General features: G+C 52.9%; 1 protein-coding gene across 1 annotated transcript; it reads left to right on the forward strand.

Moving 5' to 3' along the window:
- Positions 1–6,220: 6,220 nt before the first annotated feature.
- On the forward strand, positions 6,221–14,195 carry SGTA (small glutamine-rich tetratricopeptide repeat (TPR)-containing, alpha). The gene is made up of 10 exons (XM_006868976.1): positions 6,221–6,321; positions 6,825–6,940; positions 7,083–7,164; positions 8,359–8,458; positions 10,083–10,187; positions 10,345–10,483; positions 10,598–10,654; positions 12,543–12,580; positions 13,193–13,282; positions 14,080–14,195. Exons 1-10 carry the CDS (start codon positions 6,222–6,224, stop codon positions 14,192–14,194), a joined length of 942 nt encoding a protein of 313 aa, XP_006869038.1. The 5' UTR covers position 6,221; the 3' UTR covers position 14,195.
- The last annotated feature ends 1,097 nt before the right edge of the window (positions 14,196–15,292 follow it).

Consider the following 15,292-nt stretch of genomic DNA (forward strand, 5'->3'; position numbering starts at 1 on the left):
TGTGTTCGTTGTTTGGAAACAATTGAGTTTGCTGCCTGTTGATGGGGTCCACCAGAATCAACTCCCACGGAGTCAGGCGGAGCCAACCAGAGGCCCTCCCACTCCTGAGATTGCCCTCCTCGCCCCTCCCCACTCAGTGTGTGGATTTCAATGTGGGCAGTGTCCCAGGCTGTCAGGGTCAGACGACTTTGGGACAAGAGTCTCTTGGGGGTCAGTGGGGTTCCCTAACCCAGCGATCCTCCCCTGAGTGATTCTGTCCCTGGGAACACTGGGAAATGTCTGGGGACATTTGTAATTGTCACAGCTCGATGTGTCCCAGAACATTCTTCTGGGATACCTCTCGGTAGGTTAGAACAGCCAACTTTCAGTTACTTTCATTGTTAAGTTCCTGTGAGTTGGTTCCAGCTCATAGTGACCCTGTGCACAAGAGAATGAAACACTGCCCGGTCCTGTACCCTCCTCCCAGTTGTTGCTGCCTTTGTGCCAATCCAACTTGTTGGGGTCTTCTTTTTGCAGACCCTCCACTTTACCTGTGGAGCCTGTATGTCTGAAGTATGAGATGATTAACCATCCCGGCTTCTAAGGAACATTCTGGCTGTACTTCTTCAAACACAGATTTATTTGTTCTTCTGGCAGTCCATATTTTTAATATTATCTTCCAACACCATAACTCAAATGCATTTCTTCTACGATCTTGTTCATTGTTCAACTTTTCACACGCATATGAGGTGATTGAAAGTACCACGGCTTGGGTCAGGTGCATCTTAGTCCTCAAACTGACATCTTTGCTCTTCAGCACTTTTAAAGAGGACCTGTGCAGCAGATTTACCTAATGCAATATGTCCTTTGATTTCTTGACTGCTGCTTCCATGAGTGTTGATTGTGGATCCAAGCAAAGTGAAGTCTTTGACACCGGCATTCTTTTCTCCATTTGTATGGATGTTGCTTTTGGTCCAGTGGTGAGGATTTTTGTTTTCTTTACATTGAGGTGCAGCCCATATTGAAGGCTGTGCTTTTTGATCTTCATCAGTAAGTGTCTTAAGTCCTCTTCACTTGCAGCAAGCAAGGTTGTATCATCTGCTTATCGCAAGTTGTTAATGAGTCTTCCTATAATCCTGATGCTGTATGTTCTTCATAGAACCCAGTTTCTTGGATTCTTTGCTCAGCATACAGGTTGCATAAGTATGGTGAAAGGGTACAGCCCTGGCGCACACCCTTCCTGATTTTAAGTCATTCCGTATCCTCTTGTTCTGTTTGAACAACTGCCTCTTGGTCTAGGTACAGCTCCCTCATGAGCACAATTAGGTTTTCTGGAATACTCATTCTTCAGTGTTATCCAAACCCACACAGTCGAAAGCCAATGAAACACAAGTAAACATCTTTCTGGTATTTTCTGCTCTTAGCCAAGATCCATCTGATATCAGCATTGGGCTGCGAACCGGAAGGTCAGCAGTTCAAAACTACCAGCTGTTCCATGGGAGAAAGATGAGGCTTTGTGCTCGCATAAAGATTTACAGCCTCGGAAACCCTGTACAGGGGCGCTATGAGTCGGAACCAACTCCATGGCACATTACAACAACAACAATCCTTAGTTTCCCCCTCTTCTTCTGGATCTGGCTTGGGTTTCTGGCAGTTCTCTATTGAAATACGGTTGCAGCTGTTTTTGGATTAGCTTCGGATTTTACTGCATGTGATAGTAATGATATTGTTCAAGGATTTCTGCGTTCCATTAGGTGACCTCTCTTTGGAATGGGCACAGATATGGATCTCTTAAAATATCTCTTAAAATCGGTGCCAGGTAGCTTCTCCTGAGAATGTCTTGGCAGAGATGAGTGAGTGCCTCCAGTGCTGCCTCAGTGTGTTGAAAGATTTCCATTTGTATCCCTTCAGTTTCTGAAGCCTTGTTCCTCACCATTGGCTCTTGGTCAGGTGCTACGTTTTGAAATGCCTGAGCGTTGACCCACCGGTTCTTTCTGGCACAGTGACTCTGTGTGTCCCTTCTGTCTGCTTTTGCATCATTTAGTATTTTGCCCGTGGTGTTGTTAAGTGTCAGTTCTAACTCGGAGCCATCCTATATAGGGTTTCTAAGGAGTGGCTGGTGTGTTTGAACCGCCGACCTTGAGATTAGCAGTCCAGTGCTTAGCCTACAACACCACCAGGTCTCCATAGAATTCTTCAGTATTGCAAGTTGAGTCTTGAATTTTTTTCTTCAGTTCTTTAAACCTGAGAGATGCTGAGTGTGTTCTTCCCTTTTGGTTTTCTACCTCCGGGTCTTTGCACATTTCATTCTAACATTTGACTTTGTATCCTTGCATTTCCCTTTGAAATTTTCTCTTCAGCTGTTTTACTTCTTTATAGCTCCTCCTTGTTTAGCACCTCTATGCTGGAGAGCAAGTTTCAGAGTCTCTTTTGAAATCCATTTTGGTCTTTTCTTTCTTTCCTGTCTTTTAAATGACTTTGTGCTTTCTTCCTGTATGATGTTCCTGATGTTATCTTATAGCTCTTCTGGTCTGCAGTCATTAGTGTTTAATGAATTAAATCTTTTCTTGAGGTGTTCTCTAAGTTCTGGTGGGAGATGTTCAAGGTCATATTTTGGCTCTCGTGGACTTGGTTTGATTTTCTTCAGCTTCAGTCTGAACTTGCATACGAGCAATTGATGGTCTGTTCCACAATCTGCCACTGCCTTGTTTTGGCTGATGATATGGAGCTTTTCCATCTTCTCTTTCCACAGATGGAGTCAGTTTGATTCTGTGTAGGTCCATGTGTATAATCGCCTCTGATGTTGTTTAAAAAAAGTTATGTGCAGCAAGTCAGTCATTGGCCCTGCTAAATTCTGCAGTGAGATATTGACAAGGCCCTGTTTTCTAACTGCTAATCCTTCCTCTTTGTTTCCAATTTTCACATTCCAACCATTAGTAACTGTGAGCTCCATCTTTTTGCATGCTTTTGTTGTTGTTGTGAAGTTGCGTTGAGTTGGTTCCGACCCATAGCAACCCTGTATAGGGTTTCCTAGGAGCGACTGGTGAGCTTGACCCGCCAACCTTGCAGTTCAAATGGATTTGCAGTCTGGTGCATTAACCCACAGCGCCACACCAGGACTCCTTTTGCATGTGTATGTGAGACTAATTCTCTCACCAACTTTGACCTTTTCCCAGATGTCATTTTCTCATTGCTACCTTCTCAAGGACCCCTATTAGAACTTCCAACCTGTGCACCCCACATACTTTCCATCCCCATTGCTCTCCTCTTCTTCCCTGCCCCCCAAGTCACATGTCACCTTCTGACATTCTGTAAACTTGACTTTCTGAATCTCTTCGCCACTGAATGTCAGTTCCGGGAGGGCAAGGCTCTTTCTCTCTTCGGCTTCCTGCTGCATATGTATCTAGGGACATTCCTGACACATAGTTTGTCCTCACTAGTTAGTTATTGGGTGAGTGAGTGTCTTAGTAAGTGGTAGTAGTGGTGTTGGTGGTTATGTGCCGTGGAGTCGGTTCCGACTCTTAGCGACCTTGCACAGGGTTTCCGAGGCTGTAAATCTTTATGGGAGGAGAAAGCCTCATCTTTCTCCTGCGGAGCAGCTGGTAGTTTCGAACTGCTGACCTTGCGGTTCGCAGCCCGATTCATAACCACTACGCTACCAGAGCTCCTTCAGTAAGTGGTAGCTGTCACTGATTTTCATTGTTAGGAAGTACAGAGGGTAGGTGAAAAGCACTTGGTTTTCTAGAATTCCCGGAGGAATGGAAAGAGGGGCGGCTAGGGGATCAAGGGTTGAAAGGGACCAGGGAACAGAAGCTATCACACACATGTTGATTGCATCTTTGGTCTGTTTCAGACTGAAGAATTTGGTAAAATTCTTCAATGTCATCATTGCTGGCTTTACTGGTTGATGCCTAAATTTAAACAACAGTGATATTAACTGGTTTTCCTTGTGGTGGTGTGGAGTCCATCCCAACTCATAGGGACCCTGTATGGAGTTTCCAAGGCTGTAAATCTTTACAGGAGCAGAAAGTCTCATCTGTCTCCTGTGGAGTGCCTGGACTTGAACCGCTGACCTTGCAGCTGGCAGCCTGACACGTAAGCCACTATGTTACCAGGACTCCTTGGTCTTCTTGTAAGCGTTTGGATATTATCCTATCAAAGACAGCATTATACTTTAAGATCCCTCTTGAAATGTTCTTTTTGATGGTGTATGCGACACCATTCCTCTTGAATTTGATTTTCATTTCCAGCATCGTAAACCATGTTTCTCTGATTCAAAACGGCCGTTTCAGCTTGCTGATGCCTAGGATAGATCTACGTTTGCATTCTATTTCATTTTTGACAACCTCCAGTTTTCATAGATTCAGACTTCGTACATTCCATGTGCCAGTTATTAATGGGTGTTTGCAGCTGTTTTCACATCATGTTGAGTTGTGCCCCATTAGCAAATGAAGGTCCCCAAAGCTTAACTCCGTTCATGTCATCATGGTCAGCTTTACTTTGAGGAGGAAGCAGCTGGTCCCCAGTCGGATTTTGAGTGCCTTCCAGCCTGAGGGACTCGTCATCAGGCAGCGCCTCTCACAGTGTTCTGGTGCTCCTCATCAAGTTTTCAGTGGCTGAGCATTCAGAGGGAGTCTGCCTCGACTTCTGCCTCGACTGTCTTAGTCTGTCTCCCATGGGGGGCTCTGCTGGTGTTTGTGTAAAGTACTGGGGGTACAGCTTCTGGCATCACAGCCACACTCAGGCCACTGAAGTAAAACACGCTGACAGACGAGTGGCGGTTTGCAACGCTCAGATTGGCGTAGTCCCGGGCAGACTAGGTTGCTAGTGGCCTAAGGTCCATTACAGACCCTCAAAATTCCTATTTTTGGATTCATAAATGATTAACCAAATTGCTTGTCCCTGTTAGTCAATTAGAAACAAAATGCTTGTTAACCAAACTTTGGTTAAGCGTCTCTTTTCCCCTTAGAATCCTGGACTTTGGTCCACCCTCAGTCTGAGTCACCAAAGATCGCCTGTGTCCCTTCCCACTTCTCCCCTCTTCCCTCAGCATACAGCCCTCTGCGATTTCCTGTCTGACTCCTTTTGTCCTGCTTCCCCACACCTGGGCTCTTCTAGCCGTGCCCACGCCCAGGAAGAACCCACGTGATAACCATAAGGTTGGAGTGTTCACCCTACTGCGATAGATTGGTCATTCCGCATTTGTGTACGAGGCCCTGCGTGGTCTCCGAAGTGTGGCGGGTTTGGATCTACCCAAAAGTTCCGCAGAAGAAAGGCCTGGTGATCTTCTCCTGAAAAACCAGTTCTAGCCGACTGCGGAGTACTGTGTAGACATGGGGTTGCCATGAGTCAGTTGGCTCCACAACAGCTGGTTTTAACTCTGAGTAGTACAGCGGTGGCTCGGTGTTAGAACACTCGCCTTCCATGCGGGAGACCCGGGTTCGAGTCCAGTCCATAGCACCTACACCCCTATGTCCTGGAGGCTGGCTTGTTGCTCTGGTGTTGAGCAGGTTTCAGCAGAGCATTCAGACTTCGCACAGACAAGGAACAAAGGTTTAGAGAATGTGTCCACACAAAGCCTGTGGATCCAACGGTCTGATCTCCAGCCTACCGTGGGGGTGGCGCAGGACCAGGCAGTGTTCGTTCTACGGTGCGCGGGGCCCTCTGGAGTCGGGCTGGCTCGATGGTGATTGTCAGAGGACAAGGCACTGACTGAGAGGCCGGCCGCATGAGCACTGGGCCTCCTTCCCGCTTAGTGAGGGGCTCTTGCCTGTGGGTCCCCCCGGGCCCCCGGTGCCCTCCCTCTCACCACTGTTCTGCATCTGCCTGAGGACGGCCGATAGGAGGACGAACCCTCCGAGCCAGGCCAGGGCAGTGTGGGGTTGTCAGGTGACAAGGGCACTGGGCCAGCCGAGCAGAAAGGGGCCTTGTTTTGTTTGGGCATCACTCACGCTGTGTCCAGCCCTTGGACAGCTGGTCCTCCTACTCTTCAGGAGCTCTGTGGCCTAACTGTTAAGCACTCAGCAGCTAGCCGAAAGGTCGGCACTCCCACCCCACCCAGGCGCTCTAAGGGAGAAAGACCTGGCGATCTCTGGTACAGATTCACAGCTCGGGAATCTATGGGGCAGTGCTGCTCTGTCATGGGGTGGTTATAAGTCAGAACCGACTCGGCCTGCAGCAGTGCTTAGGTTCTTGCCTCTGACCTGCAGATCCTGACAGCCCGGCAGGCGTTGCTGTTCAATATGGACAACAAGAAGCGCCTGGCCTACGCCATCATCCACTTTCTACATGACCAGCTCCGGCATGGCGGGCTCTCCTCCGATGCCCAGGAGAGCTTGGAAGGTGAGTGCCAGCCGGCCCTCCTCTCCTGCTCCTCCTGCCCTTCCTCCACTCCTCATTTCTGAGGAGTCCCCAGGACCAAGAGGGCTCAGTACACAGAGGAAACGGGGTGGTGTCCCGGGAGAACCATGCTTTCTGAAGCATCCTGTGGGGCAGTCAGGGAGCAGGGCCCGTCCATAGCTTCCCCTCCTGCCTACAATCAGGGTGCCCGCCTGGTGCGGCTCCCAGGGGGTGGGGGGTTCTCCAGAAGAGACTTCCTGTACACCTTCCTCCCTCTCAGCATTGGAACCCACCCAGCACCCGCTGGACTGGGAGGACATCCTCCCTCGGGTATCTCCTGCTTTCAGGGTGCAGACGGCCCCTGTCTGCCCGGGTGGGGGCAAGAGGGGTTAGACGCAAGGAACTCTGGGATAGGCTATGTGTCCGGGGCTCTGCCAGCTGAGCCGGGCAGTGGGGAGCAAGCCGGGATCCCTGCCTGACCATGAGAACGCGGGTCCCCCTTCCAGTGGCCATCCAGTGCCTGGAGACCGCGTTTGGCGTGACCATGGAAGATCATGACCTGGCGCTGCCTCAGACCCTGCCTGAAATCTTTGAAGCTGCTGCAGCCTCCGCCACAGACAGGGTGAGCTGCGGGCCCCGCCCAGTAGCCACGTTTCCAGCTGTCCAGGCCTCCATCTGCCATGGGCTCACCCACAGGGCTGTCACTAGATTGGGGTTCAGGGTCCGCTGCTCCTCAAAGTGCCCGCCTTTGGCTCCAGGGACAGGACACGCCGCAGGACCTGAGGAGCCCCGAGCAACCGCCCTCTGAGGAGGACTCAGCGGAGGCGGAGCGCCTCAAGACAGAAGGTAAACGAGAGAGCGCCATCCACTGGTGAGGGTGGGAGCCGGCTGGTCCCTCAGTGCCGTCAGCAACTGGGCTTCAAGGATGGGGCCTAGGGGCGTCTGATAGATGGACACGTGGGTGGGACAGTGGAAGTGGCAGTTGTCAGATGTGTTGTCCTGGGGTATTGGGCTCTCAGTAGCCCCATGGACACTGGAGCTGCCCCATAGGGTGTCCTAGACTGTCATCGTTAGGGCAGCCACCAGCTGGGTTTGAACCACTGACCTCTCAGCAGCCAAGCACTTAAGCTGTGTGAACCACCAGCCCTCCTAGAGATCCCCCTTCTGAGTCTGTGCCCACGACCCTGGAAAGCAGGGGCTCACACAGACTCGTGCCCTCCAGCGCCCACTGCAGCGGAGGTCACGAGCCACAGAAGGTAGATGGGGTCCGTCCCCACAGGGAAACGGGGTCCTGATGCATCAGCCCCAGCTGGACAGAGATGGTCTGGTCTTAGCTACATGAAATGCAAGGGGTCTTCAGATTGTTTGTGGAGAAAAGGAATTCAAAGGTGATGGGAGTTTTCCCACCGATGTTTTGAAGCCCCCTTGTATCTAGGATGGACAAGTAACAGAGAGCACCGTGTATAGCAGTCTCCGGGGCTGCAGGCTGGCGTTCCAGCTGTCGGTGGTGGGTACTCAGATGAAAGGGCGGCGTCCTTGGTGTAATGAGGGCTGCTGGACTGTGCATGTGAACACTCATCTGTTACATATATGTCTGCTGTTGGATTCTCACTCCTGGTGCCACGTGTGTGCATGCGGAGAACTGCCCTGGAGGGTGTTCAAGGCTGTGATCTTTCAGAAGCATGTTGCCAGGCCTCTCTTCTGAGGTGCCTCTGGGCCGATGCGGATTGCCATCCTTCTGGTTAGCAGCCGAGGGCTTTATCATTTGCACCACACGGGGACTCTGAGCACCCTGGTGACACAGCGGGTTAAGCATTTTACTGCTAACCACAAGGTCAGTGGTTCAAACCCACCAGCCACTACTTGGAAACCCTATACAGAGTTGCTATGAGTCGGAACTGAGTTGGTGGCACTTTGCAACAACATGTGGATGTTTCCCACAACTTTAAACCCCAGAGGACCTGAGGGTGAGGCCGGCCGTCCACCTGCTAGGTCTGAGGTGAGTGGCCCGGTGTCACGTTGATTTGTTCTTCTTCGTAGGAAACGAGCAGATGAAAGTTGATAACTTTGAAGCGGCTGTCCATTTCTACGGGAAGGCCATTGAGCTCAACCCTGCCAACGCCGTCTATTTCTGTAACAGGTGCGGCTGCATTGCCCTGTTGTTCAGTGGTGACCCTACTGTGGTCCCCAGCACCTGGGGGCTGGGGCTGGGAGGGGAGCAAGCAGGAATAAGTGTCACAGCTCTCTGCGAGGAGCTGCAAGCCGAGACTGTCACCCGACGCCAGGATAGCGTTTCATGAATCTGCCGTTAAGAGTGTTTCAACGTAGTCAGTTAGTAATTAAGAATGTCAGTTACTGTGAAAACTAATAATATGAGACTAAATGGATTCGTCTGGTGTTGGAGCCGTCCAGTCGGGTCTGACTCAGCGTCCCTGCAGCAGTGGACATGTCCCACAGGGTTCCCATGGCAGCTGCTCACCAGGCCTCTCCGGAGCGGCCGCTGAGTGGGCTCCAACCACTGGCCTTTGGTTACCAACTTACTGGGGAGAGGACTGAGATTTGTGGCTGGCATCCTGAAGGGGTGGTGAAAATCAAAAACCAAACCCACTGCCCGTGAGTCCCCTCTGACTCTTCGCGGCCCTAAGATAAAGCTTCTGAGATGACATTTGCGCAGGACCTGCCAACCTTCTCTCCCGCCTGACTGAGGCACCAGGGCACCTTAATGAAAATGGTGTTGCTAACTGCCGGCGAGTGCATAGCCACCCTGTACATGGCTTCCAAGGATTTTGTTACATCTTTGTGGTTGACAAGTCTCATTGAGAACCTTAACTTAGGACCCCTCCGCTCCGGCTTACGGTTTGGTGAACTTTTTCAAGGAAAGGAAGGGATTACAGTCAGTAGTCTCAGCTTTGTGAGTCATATGACAGAAGCATCCCCAGACAGAGCATGATGTATGAGGAAATGGGCATGGCTGTGTGACAATAAAACTTGATGTGTACACACAGGCGGTAGGCCATAGGCTGTCCTTTGCCACTTCCTGATCTGGAAGAGGAGGAGCCTGTGGGTCTTAGTTTGGGAGATGTGGGTGAGGTGTCTGTCCAGCCCCATGTACTAGGGTTCCCCTCAGAGGTGGTCAAGAATACTCATCTGGGGCTCTTTGCATCTTGGTCTCCACCCGTTGCTGTGGGGCCGTGATGCGTGTCAAGTCTGTCTCAGAGCCCATTGGTCTCCGCCTGGATCTCTCCCCAGCAGCCCCAGGATGAAGGTGCTCAACAGACGGGAAGCGTGAGGGTAGCCAGCACCTACCTACCTGCATCGCGCCTGCCACACCTCTCGGCAGCCCCGAGTTGCTGTTGGCGTGTCAGGTGCTGTGTAGTCGTCCAAGTGGGGGTCGGTGTGTTCGAGTCCACAGTTGGAATTGTTGCACCGTATCTGCTCCCCAAGGCCGGCTCTGGCTGGCTGTTCTCTTGTGCTCTGTAAAGGTTTCATGGGCTGATTTTTAGAAAGGTAGATCTCCAGGCCTTTCTTCCTAGTCTGTCTTAGTCTGGGAGCTCCACACGTGACCCTGCTGGTGTTTGAAATACTGATGGCATAGCTCCCAGCATCACAGCAACAAGCAAGTCACCCCAGGATGACAACATCCCAGTCCCCATTTTGTAGATGGGAAGACCGTGGCTCCCCCACACTGCCTGCGCCTCCTGCTAGGTAGCTGGGAAGGAGCCCGCCTCTCTTCCTCCTCCTCACTCCCCTCTTTGTTCCCTCAGGGCTGCAGCCTACAGCAAGCTGGGCAACTACGCTGGCGCAGTGCAGGACTGTGATCGTGCCATCTGCATAGACCCGTCCTACAGCAAGGCCTATGGCCGTATGGGGTGAGTGCGCGAGGAGGGGCCCGGCCTGGACCATCCTGGTCACTCCCGAGTTCCAGCTTCTTTCCGGAAGGGAAGGACTTGACGGTCCACGTGGGGAGCATGGGGAGGGCCTCTGGCTCTGCCTGCATCTCAGCACCCCATCCCGGTGCCCCCGCAGCCTGGCGCTGTCCAGCCTGAACAAGCATGCGGAAGCCGTGGCTTACTACAAGAAGGCACTGGAGCTCGACCCCGACAACGAGACCTACAAGTCCAATCTCAAGATCGCGGAGCTGAAACTGAGGGAGGCACCCAGCCCGGTGAGGCTGTGGCAGACCCTTTTTGTCCTGAGGCCAGCATGGACCTCCCTCAGGGGGCTGGGCTGACCGGGGCCTGCAGAGCTGACTCAGTGCCATTGTTTCTGATCCTCACAGACGGGAGGCACCTTCGACATTGCCGGCCTGCTCAACAACCCAGGCTTCATGAGCATGGTAAGGGTGCTGACCACTGCCACCCCACCCCACCCCATGTTGGCTCCACGCCCGCCCCCCCCACACCCAGCCTGGCTCCACGTCCATCCTGTACACACACACACAGCAGCATGGCCCCCCTGGTCTCTCATCTCCCATACACACACTCAGGTTGGCTCCATGCTGGCCCTGCTTGTCCCCCCATGCCAGTGGCTCGACACTTGCTCCCCCGACACCCACGCCAGCTCCACACACACAGCTCCGTGCCTAGCCCACATACACCCATGGCAGCCCCCCACCCCTCCTCAGGCCGGTGTCTGGTCCTGTGTCCATTTTGCCTGGCATCTAGTCCTGTTGATGTGGGCGTCAGCTCCTCTCCTGGGGCTCCCTGTGCACTGTGGGGTATTGAGCACCATCCCTGGTCTGTACATACTCGGTGCCAGGATCCACCCTCAACCCCAGTTGTGACACCCATAAATGTCTCAACTTGTGTGGAAAATACCAAGTGCCCCCTGAGGGCAGATTTGCCCCAGGGGTCCTTGGATAAGGGGCTTCCGCTGACCCCCAGGAGACGCTGTGTCCTGTAGTCATCTGACCTAACGCCCTGGACAGTGCCCAATTGAGTCTACACACTGAGAGGGGAGGAGGGTCCTCCTGGTGGACACTGTCTGCCCCAGCAGGAGTTTATTTGATTAACTGATGTAGGGTAGGAATTAAATTCAGTATTTTCCACCCAAATACTCAGTAGAATTGCGCCGTTCAGCACTGCTGACTTGGGGCCTGGCTCCTTCTCTGGGCTGGGTCCACCCTTGGCAAGCAGAGCCCAGGACAACCCCACAGACCCTGCCCCCGAGCTTGTCCTAAGCTCTAGACAGGACCAGCAAGTGTGCTGGGCACCTCACCCAGGACCCTGTCTGACCACTGGATTTATGCTGAGAGCTTCTTGGTTTTCAACAGCCCGTTCCTCTAGCTGTGATCCTTCCTGGGCACTGCCTCCACATGCATAATTCATGACACCAAGTGGAGTGGGGGGCGGGGGCACACCATTAGGGAAACATGCATATTCATGACCCTCTGGAGCCTGGGGTGAGGACAGACTACAGACACTGGGCTCCGGGTGCAGTGAGGGTGCCCCTTCACAGGAATCCCCAGGGCCTCCAGCTGCTCCGAGAAATGGTGAGCAGAGTCATGGGATGTGCAGGTGGGCACGGGCCTTTGCAGGGCGTCCAGCAGGAGGATTCAGCAGGCCTGTGAGTCAGGGGCCAGAAACTCCCAGCCCACCGCCTAGTTCGTCATGATTTTCCTTGTTTGTCTCTGTACGCCATTGTTTTCACAGTGATTACAGTCTTCTCCGTGCACTAGCATTTAGCACGATCTGCTTCCATTCTCTGTTTTTCTTTCTTTTTTGGTGGGACGGGGGACGTAGTTTTTTAAATGAAGTTTTATTAGCACGTAGCCCTTCTCACTCATGTCCACACCACTAGTGACCTCTCGGGCTCCCAAACCTGGACACATTCATACCCCACGAGTGGTTGCCGACCCCTGATGTAAACTACTGTCTAGGGATGCTGCTCCTAACTCGGTCACTGACTGAATTCTAACCTAAGGAAACAATCGCAGATGTGGAGAGTTGATGTAGGAAGATGGTGTTTACTGATAGAGCAAAACCAGAGACCTCCCAATATTTTAGATCGACAGTGGCTTTAGAGAAAGATCCAGAATGCAGGCCCACAGTGCAGTCCAAGCACCCAGTGAGAAAAGTCAGAGTCTGAAATGGGACTGTGGTGGTGGAATGCGGGGGTCCCAGCTGAGTGTCTGCGGGCGGTATGTGAGGTGCTCGGTGCTGACCCAGGGTTGACTCGCCATGTGGCAGCGCACTTTTCCTGACAAACCCCTGCTTTTTCCCCAGGCTTCAAATCTAATGAACAACCCCCAAGTCCAGCAGCTGTAAGTAGCCGTCTGTTGTCCTTTGCATGTCTTCGGGGTTCAGTTCTTAATCCAGGGGCTCTCCCTTTGCGGCTGCTCTGGGTGAGGCTGGGGAGGCTCTGTGGGGTTGAACAGCATCCCTGGCCCCCACTCACTCACTGCCAGTAGCACCTCCCCTGGACCTGACAGCTGCAGATGTCCCCAGACATGGCTCAGTGCCCCCTGGGGACAAAGTCACCTCTAATGAGAGCCCCAAGAGACTGCCTCCCATCATCCTCTGACCCCCTGACGTCCTGGGACGCTGCCCACATTGACGTCCACACACTGAGTCGGGAGGGGCGGAGGGAAATCCCAGGAGCCAGAGGACCCCTGCTGGACTCCGTCTGACCCAGTGGGAGTTTCTTCTGGTGGAAGGGGTGAGGTAGGGATGGAACTCAACCGTGTCCTCCAAATAGTGAACACAGGGTTGTTAGTCCTTGGCATTCCTGCCGTCTGGGTGCTGGTCATTGTCTGGGTTGAGCAGCCTCCCTGGCGTCCGCAGTAACCTTCCTCAGTCATGACCTGTGGTGTCCCCCGGGGTCAGCACTGCCCCGATGATGACTCCCACTGATGTATTACTTTCCCTCCTTGTAGCATGTCTGGGATGATCTCAGGCAGCCACAACCCCCTGGGGACCCCAGGCACCAGCCTCTCTCAGAATGAGCTGGCCAACCTCATCCAGGCGTGAGTAGCCCCATTTACTAGGGAGTGTGGGCGGGTGGTGGGAGGAGAGTGTGTGTTTACTGAGGTCACAAGAGTTGAGGGCAGTTAGAGGACAAGGGTGGGACCATGAGCCCAGCTGTAGGTCCCCTGAAGGAGGAGCTCTGCCAGAGGCAAGGAAGGAGGTTGGGAAACCTGGAGAGGAGAAGGGTCAACAAAGGAGGGACTAGTGACCTGGGCTGAGGCCCCTGCAGCCAGCGCTGAGGGTGGAAGCATCTGTCGACTCTAATTCAGTGACAGACGAGACCTGCCCCCCACACAGGATGTCCTAGGAGGTCACCTGGGTGGGAGGAGGTCACCAGGTCTTTCTCTCTCTGAGCCTCTGGGTGGGTCTGAACTGCCGGCCGATGGGTTTGCAGCTGAGCACTTCATCATTGCACTACCAGGACCCCTAGCAGCCCCTGAGAGTCCTTGTTACAGTCGGGTCAGATTGCTGGGGACGAACAGATGTTGGGTGAGGCTACACAGGGCCTCCCTAGCTGGTAGGCTCTGGGCGGTGAGAAACCCATTAGTTTGGGCGACTTTTCAAGTCACCAGATATGGACAGATAAGAGTTTGGCCCCAGCGGGTGGTCTGGCTGATGAGGCCCCTGGGCTGGTGGCCTGTTGGTGCCACAGAGTCCTCACCTGCTGGCTGGGGCACAGTGTTAGGGACCAGGTGTTGGCCATGAAATGTGTGCTGGGTGGTGGCAGGGTCTCCCACGCCCCCTTGTGCTGATCCCTCCCTCCCTCCCTCCGTCCGTCCGTCCGTCCTCTCCACAGGGGCCAGGAGTTTGCGCAGCAGATGCAGCAGCAGAACCCCGAGTTGATCGAGCAGCTCAGGAGTCAGATCCGGAGTCGGACCCCCAGTGCCAGCAATGACGAGCAGCAGGAGTGACCACCAGTGAGTGGCCCGGCCATGGGAGGGGGTCCCTGGGGTCGCCGGAGCCTGTCCATCCGCCACCTGCCACTATCCACTGGGGATAAAGCAGGCCTGAGACCCATGTGTGCCCCAGGATGACTACAGAATGCTTCCCGTCGCACGTAGAAAGTGCTGGGGGACCCTGGGAGACCCACAGCGGAGGGGAGAAGGGTCCCTCTCGCCGGGGTGGGACCCACCTTCTACCTCCTACTGCATGCTCTGTCTTCAGCCTACTTTTGGAGTCTTGTCTGGGAGCAGCCGTGACTCTCAGCACCTTTAAAACACACTTGGGTGTCAGGGGTGCTAGCTGTGGACCTGGTTAGGTGCTGTATCTGGTGGGAGGGGGGACAATACGCCCTGGAGTCAGATCAGGCAAGATGCCTTTCCTCCCCAAGCACCCTTTAGTTCCACTCCTAGGTCTCCCATCCTTACTTTTGTCATTGTCTGTGCACAGATACACATCCCGACATGCAATACACACAAAATACACATACACACAGATACACATACATAGGTAGACAGACTTTTTTTTTTTACCATATTTTTTATAGAAAACTTACACAAAGGATAAAAAACCAGAAACAACCTCTACCTAGGGGAACAACTGTTGACACTTTGGGCTTTTCTCTCTGCATGTAGCACTTGGTGTTTCTTGAACTCTCTTAACCTAATTGAGACTCTGGAACTTATCCTCCAGCGTAGAGATGGACACTAAAGTAAATGGAAGAAGTGAGGAGGGGAAAGAGGTGAACAGAAATGTTCAAAGGGCCGCTTGAGAAGACAAAGTCAAGTATTACAACAAACTGTGCAAAGATCTGGATTCAAAAAACCAAAAGGGGTGGAGAACACGCTCAGCATTCCTCAAGCTGGTAGAAAGAACTGAGGAAATGATTGAATGATGCAGACAGCATCAAAAGGAGATGGAAGGACTACACAGTCACTGTACCAAAAAGGAGATGGAAGGACTACACAGTCACTGTACCAAACAGGAGATGGAAGGAATACACAGATCACTGTACCAAAAAGGAGATGGAAGGAATACACAGATCACTGTACCAAAAAGGAGATGGAAGG

This window comes from Chrysochloris asiatica, unplaced genomic scaffold (genome assembly GCF_000296735.1).
Source record: "Chrysochloris asiatica unplaced genomic scaffold, ChrAsi1.0 scaffold00125, whole genome shotgun sequence".
NCBI classification, from domain to species: domain Eukaryota; kingdom Metazoa; phylum Chordata; class Mammalia; order Afrosoricida; family Chrysochloridae; genus Chrysochloris; species Chrysochloris asiatica.

Coding starts and splice junctions, on each gene's coding strand:
- SGTA (XM_006868976.1), top strand. CDS start 6,222: ATGGACAACAAGAAGCGCCTGGCCTACGCCATCATCCACTTTCTACAT. Junction 10,188..10,344: donor AAGGCCTATGGCCGTATGGG/GTGAGTGCGCGA, acceptor GTGCCCCCGCAG/CCTGGCGCTGTCCAGCCTGA. Junction 10,655..12,542: donor ACCCAGGCTTCATGAGCATG/GTAAGGGTGCTG, acceptor CTTTTTCCCCAG/GCTTCAAATCTAATGAACAA.